The sequence below is a fragment of the Peromyscus eremicus genome, chromosome 17, assembly GCF_949786415.1.
Source record: "Peromyscus eremicus chromosome 17, PerEre_H2_v1, whole genome shotgun sequence".
NCBI classification, from domain to species: domain Eukaryota; kingdom Metazoa; phylum Chordata; class Mammalia; order Rodentia; family Cricetidae; genus Peromyscus; species Peromyscus eremicus.
This window is the reverse complement of record NC_081433.1, coordinates 46,622,212-46,644,814: the sequence shown is the minus strand read 5'-3', so window position 1 is coordinate 46,644,814 and position 22,603 is coordinate 46,622,212. Positions and strand designations below refer to the sequence as shown.

Below are 22,603 nucleotides of genomic sequence, written 5' to 3'. Positions count from 1 at the left end.
CCTTCTAAGGTACTCTCTAAGTCTGTGAGTCAATCTTCATAGACTCTTGGCCCACGAGTGAGGCAGCAGTTTAGTTGGTAACAATATATAATGATTTATACACGCAATTTATTAGCTGACTCCACGAGGACTGGGATTATTGCTCTTTTAGTTTATTGCTATATCCCCTGTGTCTTGAACAATGGCCAACACATGATACACGCACAAAAAAGTACTTTGAGTAAATAGAAATAGCTATTAATATACAATAAAAGATCACAGAAAAGGACTCGGTTTGTCAAAAATTGTTTTCTATGGTGTGCGAAACAGAAGCCATCCCAAAAGGCCAAATCCTCAAAGACTGCTCTCCACAAAAGAAATGTAATTAAAATTCAAATTTTGAAATTCTTTGCACTATTCCAAAAGGCACCTTTATCTGAATGACAGTATTGTGAACTCCCTGGAAGAGCAGTACTTTTGCTGCACAAGTCCCTGGTGTGGTTCTCCAAACAGTCATTTAATATAGAGCCATGTGTTCAAATAAGAGGGAAAATACACTTGTTCACTGTTCAGTTGTTAGAAAATAGCTGAAGAGGAGATTTCTGTACCCCAGTGAGATGCAGCGGAGCATACGGAAGCAGAAGGGTTGGATAGACAGATAATGAGTTCCTGTCCAGCCTCTAATTCCTGGATTTGGGATAATCTTCCTGCAGAATCTCTCTGCAGTCTGACTTCAGATTTCTTTATTTGTATTCAGCTCTGTTTATCTCCTCTGAAATGTCTAAAAAGGCTTATAGGAATGGTTCATTACTAAGAATACCCCACTCTTGTTAAAACTAATCACAAACATTGCTAAGTGTGAAATACTTCTCTATTGTTCCCATCAGCTCTTGTAGAGGAGCCAGAATTGACCCTCCCTCTCCTCCCAGTCTCAACAGCCTTCCCATCCCTCCAGAGACCCTGAATATCAAGGCTCTGCCCAGTATGGCCTAGCCATATCTCCCATTTTACAAACTGTGAGTGTGGATTCTCTGGCCTTTTTACTGACAGTGTTTCTTCCCACTCTACTCATTGTAGAACGGTTGTGCCCTGTGTCTAAGAGATTACCGGTATTAACAAGACAGAAACTGGTTTGTCTTACAGGTATCAGATCTGCCCATTAAAGACAGTGAGGTTCGGGGCACAGCCGAATAAGCAAGATCTCTGGAGGGTGTGATAATACACTGACAGCTGTTTGAAGCTACTTGTCTGCTCGCCGACGCAGGCGTTTATATGCACACACTGGAACAGGATTTACAGTAATACCTTGACAAAGTTCAGTTGTGAAGACTTTCTGATCACTTAACCATTCTGCCGAGAACCTGAGTCTTCAGCCAATCTGTAAAAGGATATTAGAAATTTTTTTTTTTTTCCGAGTCAGGGTTTTTCTGTGTAGCTTTGCGCCTTTCCTGGAACTCACTTGGTAGTCCAGGCTGGCCTCGAACTCACAGAGATCCGCCTGGCTCTGCCTCCCGAGTGCTGGGATTAAAGGCGTGCGCCACCACTGCCTGGCTAGGATATTAGAAATTTAAGTCTAGTCAAACCTCTAGCTCCAAATGGTAGGGTGGGTTCTCCGCCCTTTTCCTGTATGTTTCTTTCCATTCCACCCATTTCATAAAAAAAACAAACAAAACAAACAAACAAAAAAAAAAGTTATGATTATCAGTATCAGTAAAAAACCAGGCTACTTTTTTCATTTTGCAGGCCCCAGGTTCTGGGCAACATATATTCATTTTAGCAAGCAGATTGTTAGTTTGAATAAACTACGGGTTTGTTTAGGAATGATAGTACGCACGTTGGCTGGATAAGGTATAGAACATTGTTCTCTTCTTTCCCAACTCTTTAAATAAGAGAAAAATTGATTTAACAAAATATTTTGCAAATATTCAGATATAACTGTCTTTTAGGATATTAGTTTATTACATCACAGGATGTGTGCAAATCTTTCAGTGTTTTACCAGTGCATGCATGAGACACACTCTCTCCCGTCCACTCTCATGTACTGAGCATGTCCTCTGTGCAAGGCATTGTCAACATCCTAGGAAGGCAATGCTAAACGACAACACAGTCCTTGCCTTTCAAAACTTGGTCTAATTAAGGTGACAGTTGAGCAAATACAAAAGCTGAGCTCTGTTCAGAAAGGGACCTTCCAAGTCACTCTTACACGAAGCAGAAATTCCCAACCTAGCAAGGAAGTGGGTGGCCTATGCAAGTAAAAGTTCTGAAAAAAAAAATTCGGTGTATGAACAGAAATTAGAATGATTATAGAGTTTAAGGGGCCAGTTGGTGTAAAAACCACCAAGAGTGTTCTGGAAAAAGGAGACATGCACAAAAGTCTAGAAGTGAGGAGGAACTTGAGCTATTTTGGAAATAGAAATGGACATGGCTGTAACTTCAACTGGAAAAGCCTTGTAACCAAGTAGGTACAAAGCTATGCCTGCTCCCAGAAGTCTTCTGTGGCAAACCAAGGCGTTCAGGATTAATTCTAGGAGGAACAGAGAGCTAGTGGTGGGTTCCAATGAAGAGAGACGAAATGTGTTTCAATGACCTTTTAAATAAATGGCTAAATCAGAAGAGCCTCTGAATTATAGGTGTTCCAGAGAGTAACTAGCTATGAAGAGGTAGTATTCTACAGTATGAAATCAAAGGAGGCTTTAAATCAGCATTTTAGCCTTCAAAACACTACAGGAGATCACTAATCTCATCGAATGGCAGCCCTTGACAAGGTTTTCATTTCAAATGAGCACAACACAAGTATTATTAATTTTACGACAGAACTAGTAATCTATGTTGGGGTTGAATCTGAATTTAAGTTGAAACTGACTTTCTTAGTTCGAGTAGCTGCAGTAGACTATGAATGGAGTATCTAGGTACTATCAGTAGACTATCAATAGACAACAGCTTCCCAAAATACCAACTACTGTAAGACAATCACTGACCTAATGAAATAAAACCTCCAAGATTTTGTTCTCGGAAAAGCAGCTTCTAGGTAAAGAACAATCAAAGCCGAGGTGCTCCTAAGCCCTCTTCTAAGCTCTGTTTCCCCTTTGTATCTTTAATCCAGTTATTTACTCAGTGTTCCTCCAAAAAAATATTAAAACCCTTCTTACACATCAGACACAAGAACACAATAAACTCTCCAGAGGCGACTCTCCGGCATCACGTTACTTTTACTTGCAAGTGAAAATTAAGCAATCAAAACATAGCAGTAATTATTAGGGAGAAATGGAGTGGAAGGCAGGGTACCTGGCCAATATCTTGGTATAGAGACCATGATAAGAGTTTAGAAAAAAAGCTTTTGTAACTGACATTGAAGCTAAAGGCTGAGGTGTCAAAAGATAGTGCAGGTGAAAAGAAATCCCTGGACAAAGGCCTGAGGACGACCAGTGGCATTTAGAAACAGACCTCCAGCTTGGGTACAGGATGAGGGGTCATGCTGAAAGACCCGGGGCAGTGCAGCCCAAAGGTGGGCTTAGTTCTTTGTGAGGGTTTCCTCTTTTAGCAGAGTTCACGTGGGGACGACTTTTAAAAACCACCAAACCTTTAGGTTCTGACCTGCAGAATCCTGAAAGCATTTATATAATAAACATGAGGTGATTATACTGTTTGGCAAGGACCGTGCGCATGTTGGCAAGATGAGAAAACCTGCTCCAAATTCTAAGAACAGCGAACACCAGTCTCCGTCAACACAAAACTTAAACGACGTGAATCCTTCCGCATATACTGCCTGCTCAGAAATGCTATTCCCTTGTGATTTTACTTCTGAGGCCCCGGCTGGCCTCGGAGGTGAAGGCACCACGCTACCATTCACTTGTGACTTCATAACCTGTCAGAGACTACTGCCTTGTTGTTCATACTTTGTACCTCTCCCATTAGCACAGTGGAGGGGGGTATTCTCTTCTCCAGGGACATTACTCAGGGATCGACATGTCAGAAATAGCTCAGAGCAACAATCCCTATATACAGTAATGGCTGTGGCATTCACAAGAATTATACCCATAATCACTATGACTTACCCCATCACATTATCTGTGCTTTATATTTTCATGTGCATTTGGCCTCCATTATTCCTTCTGACAATATTGTGAAGTATTATAATCATGATTTTGGCAGATAAGGGCTCTAAGCTCAGAGAGGCTAAGTGTGACTTTTCTTGACCCAATCATTTAATGTAGCTTCTCATTTTCTAAAGAGTGCTCTACAAAGGGTGCCTGCCAGCCAGTAAATGTGGTGAAAAGCATGTATTTTAAGGTATACTTTCAGTTTCTCTTAAACAATGTTCAGAACTCAGAGGTACTTGGGCTTTTACAACCGTAGACCTGTTCATCAATTTCTATCTTTTTGGCCTTTCAAACATATTTCAAGTTGTGGTAGCAGGGTCTCCTCAGAATACTGACAGCCGAGGGGCGGCTCCCATCACTTCAGTGATGAGGACCACTTCTCCACCACGCATCCGCCCATCTATGCTCACAATCCTAAAGGGTCAGCTTCCCGTTACCCTAATAATGGAAAACTATCTCTGGCTCAATGAAAGTACATATGATAATGCTGATCACCCAGGTGAACTAAATAACCAGGTTTCATTCGTTTTTAAAGCAAAATAGACTCAGACAAGGCAATGCTAGGATTAAAAAGGTCAATTTACACCGTCCTAAAACCTGCCATCAAAAAGCATTTGTTCAACAAATTGGATAGTTTAGGAGTATGGCACACACTGTAGACTGTGATATAAAGTGATTGACATCTTTGGCACAATGTACAAGGGAGAGGCGTGTAGCTAAACATTTGCCAATATCCTTTCCTGGAAAAAAATCAAGCTGTGAGAGAAGCAATGGTGCGTGTGTATAATGTTTTAAAAACCCGAAATCCGCTTTCCCCGGAGTAGAAACTTACAAGTTCATCAACAAGGATGGTATTGTGTATTAGCTAGTCGACTTGGCTTTCCAATGAGCTCAAGAGAAAAGGTAATACCGTCTTTCCAAGGGAACCCTCTTTAGTTCTTTGGTATTTGCACATCTCACCTGGGCCTTTCGGTTACAAATCCACCTCCTTAAGGAGCCCTGTGGGGGGAAAAAAAAAAAAAAAAACAAGATCAATAAAAAAAAAAAAAATCCGGCTATAAATCAGCCACGTGGAGCTACTGCTGCAGCCGCGGTAGCCGACTTCCTGGTTTGCTTCCTGCAAGCCTCAGGCAGGGGAGATCTGGCAGTAGGCATCGGGAAAGGAAGGGCAGCCTAGGGAAGGCTGTAGGTCTACCTGAGGGGCGACGGGTGGCAGCATCCTGGAAGGGCCGGGGCTTGGTCAAGGACAGAGTTTTAGTCCACAATTACTATAAAAGTTTGGGGATCTGGAAGCTTTAAGAGGCTGAGCCGTAGGGCAAAGGCTAAGATCAGACCCGGGGGAAAGTGTTAAGTTAGTTCCAAGGTTACTAGGGACTCGCAGGGGGTTCTCGCGGCGGCGGGTGGAGAGAGGGCGGGGGGGAGCACTGCGGAGCTAGAGCAGGCAGGTAGAAAGGAAGCCTGGAGAGCTAGTAGCCACTCCGGCCGGTCGGAGCTCTGCGGAGGCCGCCAGAGGGGAGGGGGGTGCGGCAGCGGAGCGCCGAGGCAGGCGCGGGGAGGGGGCGGAGGGGAGAGCCAGGGGAAGGTAAAGCCGAGGGGAGTTCCGGATCTGGAGCTGGAGAGGGCAGGCGGTGGGGAGGGCGGCGGGCGTAGCGATCCGGGTGGGGGAAAGAGGAGGAGGAGGAGGAGGAGGAGGAGGAGGGCCGGGGGAGGGGGAAGAAGGGAGGGGAGAGCCGTGGTGGCGGCGGCTGCGCCGGGCTGTGTGTCTCTCGCCGCCGGAGGAAGATGAGGCTGAAGATCGGGTTCATCTTACGCAGTTTGCTGGTGGTGGGAAGCTTCCTGGGGCTCCTGGTGCTCTGGTCTTCCCTGTCCTCGCGGCCCGACGACCCGAGCCCGCTGAGCAGGATGAGGGTGAGTGACCCGCCCGGCCCCCCTCCGGCAAGCGGCGACCTGCAACTTGTTTTGTTTGCGCGCGCGCGCGCGCGCGCGTGTGTGTGTGTGTGTGTGTGTGTGTGTGTGTGTGGCGGGAGCGAGGGGCGGCGGGGTCGCGGCCGCGTGGGCGCCGCGGCTCCGCAGGTGGTGCTGGCCCGGCGCCGGCCGATCGGGGGCGCCTAGCCCCACACCGCGGGTCTCCCCCCCCCACCCCAGCCCCGGCTTGGCCGCCGCCGCCGCCGCCGCCGGCCCGCCCCCTGGCCGCCCCTTCCTCCCGCGCGTCCCCGCCCCGGGTTCAGCGCCGTCCCCCGCGCTGCGGCGGCGCCAGCAGCAGCGGCTGCTGCTAAGGCGGACGCTCGCTCCAACGCCGGGGACTGCCGGGATGGGAATCGCGGGACAGAATCGGGGGGAACCGAAGCTCCAGCCTCGGTGTCCGACCCGGGGAGCTGCGAGCCCCGCGGGTGGCGGCGGGAGGACGCGGGGTTGGTCCCCGCTGCGGCCTGTGGCGCGCGCAAGGCCTGAAGGAGGCGAGATGCCGCCGCCGCCGCCGCCGCCGTGGTCCGGTGGAGCAGGCCCCGCGGTCCAGCCTCCCCGGACGTCCCCGCCCAGCCCGGGGTGCTCGACACGGGGGCGCCCCCCCCTCCCCAGCCTGTCCGCGTCGGGCTCCAGCCCACGGCACCGCCTCCCCGCAACTCCCGTGGCCGGGAGCCGGGTGCGAACGTGGGGCTGAGGCCTCGCCCTGCACCCGCTGGTCCCTTCCGATTCCCGGACAGGGGAGGGAAAGAGCCGGGTCTCCCACCCGGATCGGCGTTCCCCGCACCCGGGCGCCGGGGAACACCCCGGTCCCCTCGCGGCGGGGCTCCCGCGTTGTCCCGCGGATGCGGAGCGGGCACCTCTCCCCCCGACCCCGGGGCCCTGGCTGTGCTGCTCCGGCCGAGGACCTTACTTGTCCCGGCTCCTGGCCGCCCCCCTCGCTGCCTGCTCCATCAGCCTTGATGCCGAGAGGCGCGCGCTCCTCTGGGACACATCCGTCTGCCGCCCTCGGCGCTGGTGTTAGCCTTGACAGTGCCTGGCTTTGAGGGGTTTAGTCAAGCTGCTCGGAACTTTAGTTACCGGGATCCGGCCACTGCGCTACACTCACCCAGCAGTTGGCGGCGCGAACTGCACCGCGGCTCCCACCTCCCCGGCCTGACCCCCCATCCCCCCGCAAAAGGAGCCGTTAGAGGCCCCCCTCGAGTTCCTCATCCTCCACCCCCTCCATCCACTCCAAGCCCCCCCGATGCCCACTGCCACGAGTCCAGGTCAGAGCCAGAAGGGATTCCGGGACACAGATGCTGAGCAGCCGTGAGAGGAGTCTGTAGTCAAGTGCCTTCTGTAAAAATCGGCGTTGCAGCTCCATGATGTACTTTATTAACTTTTGGAAAGTTAGCGTCAGGAAGTTGAGTGTAAAAGCTGGTGACGACCGACCAAGAAGACTCCTAGGAGGAGGTCCTCTTATCAGTTGTTGCTTCTGTCACAGCTTCATTTGTAAACTGCAGTATTTGAGACTGACTGACCTTACTGGAGTCCCACCTAGGTCACCTAAATTGATAAAACAATTACATTTCCCTTTTCGGTGTGTTTGGAGTGGTGGCTGATTTTTTTTTTTCCTTTTTAAATCATTTTTGCTCTCAAAGTGGTTCGGTTGAGATGAATATTGAAATTTTTTTTCTCAAGTCATCAAATACCCTTTTATATAAAAAGCACTGTATATAATGCTGGACATCCTAACCCCCACTTTTCTGAGAAGGAAATCGAAAACCCGCCAAAGTTACTTGAGTTCAAAATGTCCTGTAGTTCTGATCCTTTTAGAGCCATGATTGGGCCCAGCAAGGTGAAGCCTGCCAATAATCCCAGCATTTGGGAGGCTGATATATCTTGACACTCTTGGCTATATATCAAGTTAAAGGCCAGCGGGGGCTACAAGAGACTGTAGTCTCAAGAAGCTGGAAAAAGAAGTGGAGACATATCGTAACGCCTTTCTAGATAGCTTATTAGTGCTGATATGTAATAAACTATAGTGCCCGTCTGTCTAGGAAGGGAGCGTAGCTTAATTTTTTTCTTCACTGTGTTTGGTTAAGTTTGTCAGAGGACCTAGTATAACTTGTCATTTCTGCCTTTTGCCAAAGATAAACTAAGACTTTCCAAGATTTACCAGCACAGTATTAAAAAGAATGCCATGTATCAGGAGACATCAGTGACGTATAGTAAATAGTAACCTAAAGCAATTTAAGATGTGATGTCATAAGAGTGTAAATCAGGGACTGTTACTTCCCTAAAGTAAAAGCCAACCTGGGGGTTCTTGAGAACCAGTGTTGGGGGAACAGTTAGGGAAGTTTCAGATGCTGCCTCCTGGGTTTTCCCTCTGCCTTGTGGTACTTTTACAGTGTGAAGGCAGGTACTTCCATTCACCGCAAGATCCTGCTTCTTAGATGTGGATCTGTACACAGCCTTGACTCCTGGGTTTTCCCTCTGCCTTGTGGTACAGTGTGACCGGCAGGTACTTCCATCCATCGTGAGAACCTGCTTCTCTTGGATGTGGGTCTGTCTGTACGTGGCCTCTTTTGATCCCTGCAGAAGGCCTGAGGTAGACCAGAACGACCTACCTTACCAAATGAAAGTTCTGCCTCTTCTACCACCAGCTTGTGGCTCTGTCCAGCCAAGGCCGCTTCTGTCTTGTACTGCTGGATTTACTGGAACTAAAGAGTCCTTTGAAGATTTCTTTGCTTTAATTTTGTGGAACAAGCGAGGTGAAGACAAAAATTCCCTCTTACAGGTCTGAGCCTCTTGCTGTTTCTCTGGGGTGACTGATATTTAAAGTGACCTTATAATTTCAATCTGATTTATTTTATATTTTATTTTTTTGGAGGCAGGATCTCTTGTAGCTCGGGCCGGCCTTGAACTCTGTACGTAGCTGAAGATGACCTTGAGCTTTTTGATCTTTCTGCCTCTCCCTCCTAAGTGCTGGGATTACAGTCATGTATCACCATGCTGGGTTTGTGGTGTGCCAGGGACTCTTTTGTGCATGGCAGGCATACATTTTGTCAACTGAGCTGTATCCACAACTCTATTATATGATTATTTTTGTGGCTCTATTCAAACATCTGTGAATGCCTGCTGTATACTAGATATGGTGCTGACGATTAAGGAAACACTTCTTGCTTTGACATTATGGGTCTTGCAGCCTAGTGAGAAAAGCACATGTTAGTCAAGCCTTCACAAATATACAAATACAATTATGCTCCGAAAGAAGCATGTGCATACCCTTGTGTTAAGAAAAACCTTAGGAGGTAAGAAAACAGAGAAGTCTGAGCATGCAAGTCTTTTTTTTTTTTTTTCATTTTTCTTTAGTAAGAAATTTTCTACTCACTCCACATACCATCCACAGATCCCCCCTCCTCCCTCTTCCCACCCTCCAGCCCTCTCTCCCAAGCCACCCCGCATCTCCACATCCCCAAAATCAAGGTCTCCCATGGGGAGTCAGCAGAGCCCGGCACACTGAGCCTAGGCAGGTCCAAGCCCCTTCCCACTGCACCAAGGCTGTGCGAGGTGTCACACCACAAGCATCGGATTCCCAGAAGCCTGCCCGTAGACCAGGGACAGATCTCGATCCCCCTGTCTGAGTGCCCCCCAAACACTTCGAGCCAAACAACCGTCTTCCATATCCAGAGGGCCTAGTCCAGTCCCATGGGGGCTCCACAGCCACCAGTCCACAGTTCATGGGTTTCCACCAGTGTGGCCGGTCACCTTTGCACGTCCTCCCATCATCAGTTATTTAATAACTGACTTCTGAGCTGAAATCTAAAGATTTGAACAAGAGTAGTTGTTGAATTTGGGGGTGGGGGTGGCACAGAGCAATCCTAACGGGCCGCACGGGCAAAGTTTCTGAGACACGAAGTAGCAAGGGTAAGGATGAGAAACTGGAAGGTCGATCCAGGGGAAACGTGGAGAGTGAGACGACAAAGGGCCAGATCTTATGGACCATGCCGCGAGTTTGCATCTTAGGTGTGGGAAGCTGCTGAGGGAAGTAAGTAGGGGAAAGGCGTGGCAATGTTCGTGTGTTGGAAAGATCACTGTAGGTCTCTGCAGGAAGAGTTCGTGTGCTGGTTTGTAGAGCAGATAGTAGGGGTCTCATAGTAACAGTCCGGGTCACATCCAACAGTGTTTGGCCATGTGGTTGTTGAGAGATGAAGGAAGTTGACTCAAGAGCAGCTGACGATGCCAAGGTGCCGGGATTTTGTGAATGGATGTGGAAGGGAGGATTTCACGAAGTCTAGGGTGACACCAGTTTGCTACATGAGGACAAGTTAGGAAGACGGGGTTTATGCGTTCCCTTTGTAGTTTCTAAGAAAGCTCACTTCTAAAATGGGTGTTGTAAGGTCATCATTTATTAAGATCATTTGTTTAGACTTGGAAAGCGAGTGTGTTTCAGAGTGACACCGTTCGCCCCAGGTGTTACCCCCTGAATGTTCACTGTTGAATCATAAACTCTGAAAAGAAAGGTTTGTAGTGGACATGTTGACAGACTGCTAGCTTTAGAATTTCTGTGCAAGTGTTCAGGACTGGGGAGACCTGTGCACAACCTGATTTTGTGTGTGTGTGTGTGTGTGTGTGTGTGTGTGTGTGTGTGAGAGAGAGAGAGAGAGAGAGAGAGAGAGAGAGAGAGAGAGAGAGAGAGAGATCAAAAGCCTTTTTTAAGCTTCAGAATCCTGACTGACTGAGCGCCCTTCAAGGCAAAATTCTTGTTTCCTGATGAGAGTATCTCTCCTCTCTCCTTGGTGCTGAATTTACGGTAGGCACTGCTTGTTGTTGTTATTGTTATTATTATTTTGTCAAATAACATAAACGAGGTGCTGCCTTTATTTGTGCGCCTCTTTAAGCAGATCCCCCAAATTGCTGCATTTGTTGGTTCTGTGGGAATGTTTTCTATTGAGTGACTTAGCAGAGTCGGGTAGCACCCTGCTTCCAGCTGTCCCCTGGTCTCCCCCTTACTTAGGCTCCACAGAGGCTGCTCATAGAACACACAGCACAAGTCCACCTTCTCTCCTTGGCAAAAAGAAATCAAAGAAACAAAGCCGTTCCTTAATCCAGGAGCTATATAAGGAAAAAAATACCAGGGGATCTCAAGGAACCATGTCCGAGTGTGTTTCCCATCGCCGTGATAACACCGTGACCAAAAGCAATCTGGGGAGGAAGGGGTGCATTTCAGCTTACACTTTAGAGTCCCCCAGTGAGGAAAGTCAAGGCAAGAAGCCAAAGGCAGAAACTGAGGTAGACTCTCGGAGGAAGCCTGCATCCTGCAGCTGCCTTACTTACATCTCTTAGGATCAGGAGCAGCGGCACTGCTCACAGTGGACTGGGCGCTCCCACACCACATTAATCTGTAATCAAGAAAATGCCCCATAAACTTGGCTATATGTAGGCCAACCCGATGGGGGCATTTTCTCAATTGAGGTTCAGGTTGACCAAAAAAAAACCTGGCCAGCACAAAATGTTTTGTTAGTAACAATTGGTGGAGAAGGCTTAAAAATAGCCATTTGGAGAGTGCACAGTTTTCAGTGAAGAAGGAATGAAGTGTTGGACAGCAGTTGGATTCGGATCACTACTTTGTGTGGTAGGCCAGCCATGTGGAATGGGAGATAAGAGCCGGGTAGTGTGGATTTCTGTACCAGCTGCATCGTGCCAGGCTGTAGTATATTGGAGAAAGAGAAAAGAGTGCATCAGGAATGGAAAGCAAAATCCTCAATTGGAGCCACTAGTGAACAGACTGTTTGCAAATTCTAACTCAGTAGTTATTAAAAAAAAAAAAAAAGTGGTCAGCAGAATGTGAATAGCTGAGTGCAGGGAAATTATGATCATTCAGCTTCAAAGTAGATAATTGTCTTTGTTCATATTTTGAATGCTAATTCTTAACTCCTGAAGACTGAATGTATAGGCTGACAAAAGAAAAGTATTAAAATAAAGAATTTAGATTTCCAGTATGCCATTGATGAAGGCTGTGAATGGAGCAATTTCATAAATTTTTTTATTCAGGTACAAGATGGGAAGGGTGGAAAGTGGAGTATCTATTAAGGTTGACAGATTATTCTAGTAGGAATTGGGAGGCACTGATACTGTAATAAGAGGGATGGGAGTCTGAAGTGCACCCACTGAGGTGTCCGGGTCATTAAATTCCAGAATTGGATCAGGGACGCATGAGTAAGGAAGAAAAAGAAAAAAAGCACTCTTGGAGGTTGAAGTGGGATGGTGAGTCTGCCCTGCTCCATGTCAGTTCTGACCCTTTGCATTACCTACACAGCAAAACACCTCCTCCTAAAGGTGGATGCTGTAGGCTTTTCTCCCGCATCCTGTGTGTGGCCTGGAGGTCAGGCGGGGAAGCGATTCCAGTTTCTGTCTGCCAACTGACTGGCTTTTCTCATATGTCAATCTTGATACTTCTCTTTCCACACCCCTAGTCTCTTGCTGCCGTATTGTAAACATGGTTCTCGTCCAAGTTGTTTCTTACAGTTTTGAGTGTTTACTGAATGTTTTCCGTTGCTCTAGGGGTTGGTGAGGATAGATAACAGAATACTAAAGATGTTTTTAAGTCTTGACCTGATAGCCACACGGTAATGTCCATAATAATAATTATTAGGGGTGTGTGTGTGTGAGAGAGAGAGAGACAGAGAGAGATACAGACAGAGAGAGAGAGAGAGAGAGAGAGAGAGAGAGAGAGAGAGAGAGAGAGAGATCTAGACCGCTTTACACCTCCTAACTCCCAGCTTCCTATTTGCTCAAAATAATCCGTTGAGGCCTTCCTGTGTTTCACTGGGCTGCCCTCTGGAGATACAGAAATGACAGAGACATTGGGTCTCTTCTAGGAGAGATGAGCTGTGTGACTGTGTAGCAGTCACAAAAGGGAGGTCTTCAAAGAGCTGTAGTAGGTTAGGTGAAAGTTGGGAGGGAAAACACAAAGCACAGCATTTAGAGAGCTGTGGAGTGTAGGTGGGGTGGGGCCACGGAGAGAGGCGGGAAAGAACCAGACCAGAAGAGTCTGGTGAGACCAGAAAGCGGTTCAGTTTTTGTTGGTGAAGAGTGGTGGGATGTGCTTGGAGAAGTGAGTTCTGACCACATTTTGAAGGAAGTTAAAGGGGAGCCTAAGGGACTGGGTGGGATTATATTGATTTAGTCTTTAAAGTGATTTTGGAGGCTTTTGAAGGGAGAGGGAAGGGATAGTGACATTTACATGTCAACTCTTATTCAGTCATTTCCTCTGGATATTTGAAATACTTTCTAAATGCCTACTCAGTGCCTTCCATTACTTCACTGCTCTAGGCATTGGTCATGCTACACAGTAGGAAGTAGTAGCAACATGGAGTGGATTCTTAGTTTGGATCAGGCAGATATTCTCTATAGTGTGGCCACAACCTTTGAACGGCAACTTGATGTAACCGGCCTTATAGATGAAGCTGCCTCAGTGAGCCCTTCATTTGGGATCATTACCTTCACAAGCAGTCGAGCCTGGGTCAGAGTTACACTTCTCTGGGTTGGTTAGTGTTTCACCACCGAGACAAAACCCCCAAGCTAAACAAGGAGGAGAGATTTCTTTGGGTTCACAGTTTCAGAGGTTTCCGTGTCCTGGGAGGGAAAACAGGTGGAGAAGACCACTCATACCGCGTGTCAGGGCAGTGGGGGTGGAGGGGTGGGGAGAGTGGCGACAGAGGTAGGGTCAGGGCAAGATAGGGTCCCCAAAGGCGTGCTCCCACTGCCCTGCTTCCCCTACCTAGGTCCTACCCCCTAGTTTTGATCACCTCCTAGTCCTGCCCATCTTATTGTGTATTTGACAGGGGATTCATCCCCTGAACCCTCAGGATCCGCTCAGTCCCCCGGATAATCAGTTGCCAGCCCAGCGTCCAGTGCACAGGAGCCTGTGGAGACAGTCCACATTCGAACCTCAGCATTCACCCTTCGCCACTGATTCTAACGTGTTCTTAGGGAGCACATTGAAAGGTCGGTCTGCAAACAGTAGCAGGATCATTTCAGACAGACACCATGACACCTGGTCAGGGAAGACGACGCTGAAGCCCGAGGAATGCGTTTAAGCCTGCCTTGTGAATCTGAGGCAGGCGTGTCCCAGGCAGAGGGAACATGAAGTACAAAAATCCCCAAGTTTGGAGTGAAACGGGGGTGTTTGAGAAACACAGTGGAGGTCAGCGCAGCCAGAGCATCTCCCTCGAGGGAGTGTAGTCCTTGATGAACTTGGAGGTGGAGGCGGAGCCCTTGCTTGGAATGCAGGTCGTGTGGTCTGTTATTAGAGTGGTTGTTGATTTCAGTTCATAGTCTTTGTCCTCTGGCCATTGTGACCCTTTCACTTTCAAGTGTCCTGAGTTGCAGCGTAAATGGATGACTGTCTCACTCGCTAGACCTGGTCTTCGATAAGTAGAATGACGCGCGTGCGGACACACACACACACACACACACACACACACACACACACACCCCTGCAAGAGATTTGCAGGCCAGATGTGAACAACTGTAGCTGCTGAGATGAGAACTATGCTAGCTGACTAGGGCTTGTGGGATCACAGAGAACCTCCATCTAGTTTAACTGGGGCTGGATGTCAGCACGATGCTTGTTTTAAAGGGGGACACATTGGAGGTGCCACAGAGGAACAGCGTGTGTAAAAGCATGAAAGACCATGGCCAGTCCTGGAGACCATAGAAAAATGAACCAGTCTGAGCCCTGAAAGACTGAATGGTACGTATTGTTAGAGTTGAGCAATAAGGAAAAATCTGGAAACCGAGTGCAGGCTAAATGCCAGCACGAGGTAATCGTCTCTAGAGGCTAGGATGAAGTTTACCTAGGAGAGGGGCGCAGAGACGGAATACAAGGTGAGATCCTGGGAGTAGAACTGCTCTAGAGCAGAGGGTGAATGCTTGATGAAGGGAAAGGGGATGCTGGTGGATTTAAGATCGCAGCCGGAGTGTAGAAAAGGTAATTTCAGGGTCATCAGCAGATTCAAAGGCCACAGTATTGACATGAGGCTGCTTAAGAAAAACATGTCAGTGGCCGTGAAAGCGCTGCTCCCAGTAAACCAACCTACCCCGCTGCAGCCATGAGAGGGAGGATCTGTGTGACCATCTTCAGCAGATCTCAGTAAATAGTATGACTCAAGAACTGGTTCTCATGAAGAAGTTCAAGTGGTAAATAGTACATGCCAGGAAATATGTAGAGGAGGTGGAGTATTATTAGAAAGCGTTACTTACAATCACAGAGGAACATAATGGTTGTATCTAACAAAGTGCCTATCTCCCCCTGCCCACTGTTGGGTACATATAGACACGCATATGTATTTTAAGTTGATGTGTAGTCTGCAACTGTGATAACGCGATAATGTATATACTAAATATTATGATTATATACATTAGGCATTTTGTGCTTTTCAGTCAGAACTCCTGTGACTTAAAGCTGTCTAAAAAAAATCATTTTAATTTTTAAGTTAGAAAGGAAATTTGATGCCAAGAATATCAGGCTAAGTGTTAGTTCTCGTACTTCCATGTGGCTGCTGTGTATTTAAGGGGCGGGGGCAGAATGGAAAAACTGGCCTCAGCATTTCAGCAATCTGGGTTTTTTTTTTTATTATTATTATTTTTTGAGGTTATAATACATCAATCTGCTTTGAAAAGATGGGATTTACCGCTTCATTCTCTTTAGTCCTGTGAGCTTGAGAGCAGCAGACAGCTTGAACTGCAGCTGCCCAGGGCTTCATAAGTGCTTTTGAAGGAGGAAGAACTACCTTGCAGTTACTTCATTTGCTAAGAATCCTGACTATTTCAAAATGAGAAATATTCTCCTTTCTGCCCCATTATGCATTCCCCCATGAGCTCCCGGCCTTCCAAGTGCGTTCTTGCATCACTCGGAGAAGTATTTGACATGCCAACAGGGAAACTGGCTTGCTTCAGTTCACCGAATACAGGGACCAGAACACTGAGACTGGAGGGAACAAAATCAGCTTTGCTTTATCTAATTGGACTTCTAGGATTGCTGCAGAGTAGCCTTGCTTCTCAAATCTAGCAGGTACAATTAACTGCAGTATTCTATCAATACCAACTAGTCTGCTAATAGGCGGCTAAGCAAAGCAATTGGAATTTGTTATTACCAAGAATTTTTTTTTTAAACTGGTGAATTAAAAATTAAATCACACACTACCGGGAACCATTCTGTAAGAGAATAGATGCTCTAATCATTTTTTTTTTCATCTTTTAATTTTTTATTGATTCTCTGGGTTTCAGGATACATTTGGCCTCAAGAGGTATGATACTATCTTCAATAGCAAACTCACATGCTTAACAGTTGTCTGACTTAGATGTAATTTTAGCATTTGTAGAATTTTTTTAAGGATGTGTACCTGTTGAGCGCACGCACATGCTCGAGTGCCTGAATGTATGTCTAGTTCACTAGAGGCCAGAAGAGGACATCAGATCCCCTGGAACTGTAGTTACAGGTGTTTGGTGTGTTGGGAACTGAACTCTGGTCCTCTACAAAGCAGCAAGCACTCTTAACTACTGAGCAGTCTCTCTAGGCCTCCATTTGTAGTGCTTTTATGAAATTATTTTATAATACCTCAGTAGTGTTGACATCCTGACTTACATACCGCTTTATGTAAGGTCTTGGTATTAAGTAGGCATTCACAGTGAACCTGCCTGAGATAGTTGTGTCCACTTGGCATAACCTGGACTAACCAGTGGAGAGAGTCTCAATGACAGATTGTGTAGATCAGGTTGACATGTGGGTATGTCTTTTGTGGGTATCTTGACTGCCTTAACGAGCACTTCACAGCCTGCAGGTCACGACCTCCATAGGGGTATGAATCAGACATCCTGCAATCCAATATTTGCATTACAATTCATAACAGTAACAAAAGTACAGTTATGAAGTAGTAATAAAATAATTTTACACTTGGCGGGGAGTCACCACGATATGAGGAACTGTATTAAAGGGTCGCAGCGTTAGGAAGGTTGAGAACTTCAGTCTTAATTGATACAGGAAGGACCCTGCTTAAAAGTGGGCCGTCTCATCCCCTGGGTTTGGTTCCTGATTTGTATGAGAATGGAGAAAGCAAGCAGGCTGAGCGTCCACACATTCATTCTCGCTGCTCTCCACTGTGGCTGTGATGGCCTGACTGTTTCAGGTTCCGGATGCCTTGACTTCTCTGCTGTGATGAACTGTGCCCTGGGATTGGGAGCTAAAATGAACCCTTTCTCCCCTGGGTTGCTCCGTGTCAAGGTACTTCCATCACAGCAACAGAAACGAAGCTAGAAGTCTCCCATTCTTCCTTCTGGGCCTTCAAATGAGGGTGCAGCATTCCTGTTTCCCAGACTGTTTGCATTTGCCTTTGATTTCTGAGTTTCCTTTCAGTAAAAACACCAAAAAGGAGGAAAAAAAGAAAGACGAAGGGAGGAAGGGAAAAAGGCCACACCATAAACATTAGACACTCCCTTTAATGATAGAAAGGCTTGCAGTTAGCTTACAGGTGTGAAGGCCCGCCACCCCCAGGAGTCCTTGCTTTCAAACTAACCCACTGATCCTGGTTATTAAAGTGTAACAGTGCTATCGAACACTTAGTGTAGCAAAAGAGGCACTTTGGGATGGTTTCGCAGGATTTTAGGAGTTAACAGTTGTAAAGAGGTGAGATACAGTGACCACATCAATGCAGTGTCTTTATGCTTGTCTGAGAATTTACATTTTGATATATTCATTTAAAAGACGAAGTAATTTTTTTATTAGCACAGACAAATAAGGGGCAGATACGTATTATAAAATAGTCCTAAGACACGTGCTTGGAGTACTCTAGAAAGTCTGTGCGCATCAACATTTACTGCTACACTCTATATTTAAAAAAAAAAAATCTGCCGAATTTGAGGTAAATATTTCGTATACATTTTAAGAAGATTTTTCTTTTTATGGGTTATGTGTGTGATTCTGTGCATGTGCGTACACAGGTGTGTATGGCTAGAAGAGATTATGGGATCCTCCAAAGCTGGAGCTGCCAGCCGTTGTGAGCGGCCCAGATCGGATGCTAAGAACTGAAAGTCAGTCCCCTGAAGGAGCCGCAAGTGCTCTTACTTACCACATCAACCTTTTTGTTGGCATCTGCTGTCTCACGGACAATCCAGCCGTATAACTCGGGGACAAAAGAAGACTGTCAATACCTGGAAGTGAGTTGGGCAGGTGTGTGCGTTTGCAGGTGCCTGTGAGGATGTTCAGGTGTAGGCTGTGACAAGCGGAGAACGTGAGATCGGATCCCAGTTCCTTTAGGTTTGTAGTTTGTGGTCAGTTACACAAACATTTTACAAACCCGCTGAGGTTAAGTCAATGAAGAAGTTGTATTTGCTTAATGCTGCTGTGAGAATGTGTATTTGTGGGTAAACTTTTTTCTCCAGAAAAATGTACCCGAGAATACTTTATATTGTATTGGAATTCTTTGACAGCAGCCTGTATACATCGAAAAGGTGCCCTCTGTGTGGCCATTGCTTGTTTTAAGACAGGATTTTATGTATCTCACGCTGATCTGAACCCCGACGATGCTCTTGAACGCTGGTTCTCCTGCCTGTAATTCTTGAGCGCTGAGATTACAAGCACGCCACCACACCTGGTTTCTGTAGTGCTGGGGACTGAACCCAGGGCTTCCTGCATGCTAGGCAACCTCTGTAGGAACTCAGCCCTAGCCCCAGCCCCAGCCCCAGCCCCAGCCCCAGCCCCAACCCCAACCCCAACCCAGCCCCAGGAGATGTGTTTTACTGTGCTGACTTGCAATGGCTGAAAACGGGCACACAACCTCTTCAGTGTGCTCTTGTGGCAAATTCAGTATTTTGTCACCAACTTTTGTTAGATTTGATTATGCTTCTTATAATCCAACTAATCCTACAGAATTAATATTTTAATCTCTAATACAGTAAGGTAAGCTATGTAAGTCTTAGTATTTGTTTCCTTTACAATTTGTTTGAAAGGTTTTACCTCTTTTCTTTTCAAAGAATCCATTTAAAACACCCTGTTCAAACGTCTACTAATTCTTGCCAGAATGGTTTAAAGTGAATAAAAAGTCCATTAGATTTTTGGCAAATATGTTCTCAAATTATGATGTAGAATAAATGACTACAAAGTGCTTTTTAGAGTAGTGGAATAGAAATGACTGAAATGTTATTACTTTATACATTACAATTTTTCTACTCTGGTAGATGTTTAGTTTTTTTAAACTAAAAAAAATCACTAAGACTGGGGACTTTGGTAAGTTGAAATTGACTATTTTAGCATTTAGATTGTGGATTGCTGGAATAAGAAAATGCAGATGTGTAGTTTAATTAGCTGTGGTTCCTTGTATGATGGCCTCAGAGGAAATTCTAAACCAGTGTCTGTCTGAGAAGGTTGGAGAAAGATGTTCCTGCAGTAGTTGGCAATTAAATTTGCCTGTATTCCAGAGAAATGATGATGGATAAAAAAATATATGTTTAGCAAATAATTTCCTAAAATTCTCTCTTTGAAAAGAGGATAAGTTTTTAAAAATTAATATTTTAACAAAATACATTTCTGTGTGAATTGATAACTATTGTTTTGTTTTCTCACAATGCTTATTCTGTGACCTGTTCATTTATTTTTAATAAATTTATTTATTCTCCATCTAAGCTGCAGTTTCCCCTCCCCCACCTTCCCTCTGTCCCTCCATCCACACCTCCTCCGTTTCTGTTCAGAAAAGGGCAGGCCTCCCGTGGATATCAATAAAACATTTGGCATATCAAGTTGCAGCAAAAGTAAGCACCTCCAGTTGTGTTAAGACTGGACAAGGCAACCCAGTGTGAGGAGTAGGGTCCCAAAAGCCAGGAAAAGAGTCAGAGGCAGTCCCCAGATGATCAAGTACAATTGTCACATGTATGCAGAGGGCCTAGGTCAGCCCCATGCAGGCTCCCTGGGTGTTGGGTGAGCCTCTGTGAGGCCAGGTTAGTTCATTCTGTGAATTTTCTTGTGGTGTCCTTGACACGCACACACACACACACACACACACACACACACACACGCTCCTAGACTCCTTTCTCCTCCTCTTCTGTAGGATTCCCCAGACCCCACTTAATGTTTGGCTGTGGGTCTGCATCTGTTTCCATCAGTTGGTGGATGAAGCCTCTCTGGTGACAGTTGGACTAGACGCCAATCTGGTCGCAGGAGAGGGCCAGTTCACTCCTATTCTGTGGCCAACATTCAGACTCAAAACATAGCACACTTAACATGTATGTCTTAAAAGTAGAGTACATGAAAGTACAATACCATTTTGAAGGGTAGTATCAATCTGCAGAGACAAAAATACCGCACCCTTCCCAGACCTTGATGCGTTCTTAGCTTGAGAAAAGGATTGATGGCATCATGAAGTATCCGTCGGAGTACCTGTATGTCATGTGGTTAGTCTCAGATTGTTTTTTCCAGTGTTCTGCTCGAAAATTGGAAGAGATTTCAATGAACACGGGTTCATTTTGTTTTCCATTAATTACTATCACAGAAACAATGCAGGCTATTCCCCTGACTCCACTGAAGAAAATCCCAGCCAGAGTCTAATGAATAGATTCACTGTAGTACAATCATGGTTCATAAGAGATGCTTATAGCATCCTTGACTTCTATTCAATTAACTGGTTGCGCTAAGCAAAAAGGGAATGTTAAAATCTTCTTTAGAGGGCCGAGGGAATGGTTTAGTGGGGGAAGTGCCTACTGTGCACTCAGTCAGGAGGTTCTGAGTTTGAACCCCCAGGACCCATGGAAAGCCAAGCCTGGCAAAGCTCACATCAACCCTTAATCCCAGTTCTCTCCCGGTGAGATGGGAGGCAGACAGAAGGGCTGCCAAGCTTGACCCCGCTAGCAGGAGACTCTGTCTCAAATCTGGTAGATGCTGTCCTCTGACCTCTGGGTTTACCCTGTGATGTGTGTGTTAATGCAGGCTTGTGACCTCTCCCTCCCTCCCTCCGCCACACACACACACACACACACACACACACACACACACACACACACACACGCACACTGTACATTGGCAGTAATCCCATTCTAAAGATAAAGCGAATGGCTTGAAACGTTCCTTATGGTTTACATCCACTCTTAGCTTGTCTAACAGGTACTTGTATTTAAAAGGAAGTACATCTCACGTTTGTTAAAAGACCTGATGAAATACAGAAAGCGTGGAAGCAAGTCTTTATAAATGATGATAAGGAATAAACCCTTTTGAGATATAGCAAAGATGACATATATTTTGTTCAGTGCAGTTTGTTCTCTACTGGATTGAGATACCTTTCCTGTTGCTCCCTCAGTATTCAGGAAAACAACTGCCTTTTGTTTACCTCGTTCTTTGTTCTCTGGACAGAGAATTTGTTTCTCCGATTATGAGGCCTGGCCTTTGTTGAGTGGTTGGTCAGTTTCTTTGGGTCCCAGTGGGTGTTAAATGTGAGAAGGATTCCTTCCTTCAAGGTCAGGCATGCGGTGCAGGTATGCAGTTTGCAGCAGAGAGTCCAACCATTGGGGCACAGTGTGCCTCGGGTGTGGGGCCTGGCAGGTGACTTCTATTGCCAAACAGACAGAAGTTTACATTTTCGGAATATATCCATTTCTCTCCCCCTCCCTCCCTCCCTCCCTCTCTCTCTCTCTCTCTCTCTCTCTCTCTCTCTCTCTCTCTCTCTCTCTCTCTCTCTCTCTCCCTGATTCTTTTTAATTAAAGATAACCGAACCTTAGAACTCTGCTCATAAGCCAGCGCTAATGAGAGATTGCTATTTCATTTCTAAAGTTGAAGGTAAAGCGCCTTTTAAGTTTCGCTGTGTGTAGTCTCTGTGTCCCCTTCACACTCCACTCCTCTCATATGCCCCACTTAAAAAAAAAAAAAAAGTTACAAAAACCAGTAGCCCTCGGAGGCCTCTGCGTCCTGTGAAATACCACAGGTTTGCAAGGCACGAGTGAGGGATGGGAGTCCAGCAGCCCAGCATTGACTAGGGATGGGGAACAAGCAGAGATGGTTTTTTTTTTTCCACACAAATCCTTTTTGTCAAAGAACTGTGGATTTTCCTGGGTTGACAAGGGTTTAATTTTAAACTGCCTCACATATGCAGCAATGAAAATCAAATCAAATTTAAATTTCTAAGTAGACAGTCTTCCTGATAATATTTTTAAAAACTGACTTAGAATAGTACCATTGGAACTTAGATGTCCTAGCATTCTGGAAGCTGCTTGCTGCGGCTGAATCTGCTTCTCTCTCCCTGTCGGCCCTTGTCACCTCTCTATGAGCATGGGCCCAAGTGCCACAGTTTCACTTAGGAACTGCTTTTGAAAGGGTGCAGAAAGATGAGAAAATACGCAGTGTCTTGTTAAGTCAAGTTCCTGATTTATTTCTAGTGATTTTCACTTTATTTATCTGAGCTACTTATTTCCAGACCCATGAGTCAGTACTGATATCCGCGGTCTTTATTTAGGATATTGCACTTGTACATTTAAACATATATTGGTTGTAGACACCCAGAAAGTACAAACCAAAACAAAACCATGCCGCTTT

At 46.1% G+C, this 22,603-nt stretch overlaps 1 protein-coding gene and 1 long non-coding RNA gene across 5 annotated transcripts in view; one reads left to right on the top strand and one right to left on the bottom strand.

Moving 5' to 3' along the window:
* Positions 1-131: 131 nt before the first annotated feature.
* On the bottom strand, positions 132-7,218 carry LOC131894623 (uncharacterized). 3 transcript variants are annotated; one of them, XR_009374974.1, is made up of 3 exons: positions 6,955-7,218; positions 4,912-5,078; positions 132-1,357 (listed from the first exon to the last, which is right to left on the bottom strand). It is a non-coding gene; the product is annotated as an uncharacterized LOC131894623 (long non-coding RNA). The 3 variants fall into 3 exon arrangements; XR_009374972.1 differs by having other exon boundaries at positions 7,150-7,212; XR_009374973.1 differs by lacking the exon at positions 6,955-7,218 and adding an exon at positions 5,890-6,064.
* The window catches only part of Galnt7 (polypeptide N-acetylgalactosaminyltransferase 7), a 124,997-nt gene continuing 108,183 nt past the window's right edge, over positions 5,790-22,603 (top strand). For both annotated transcript variants that reach the window (XM_059244931.1, XM_059244930.1), the window contains exon 1: positions 5,790-5,987. In XM_059244931.1, the coding sequence (XP_059100914.1) occupies positions 5,862-5,987 (126 nt within the window). In that variant the 5' untranslated portion in view covers positions 5,790-5,861. The remainder of the gene's footprint in view (positions 5,988-22,603) is intronic.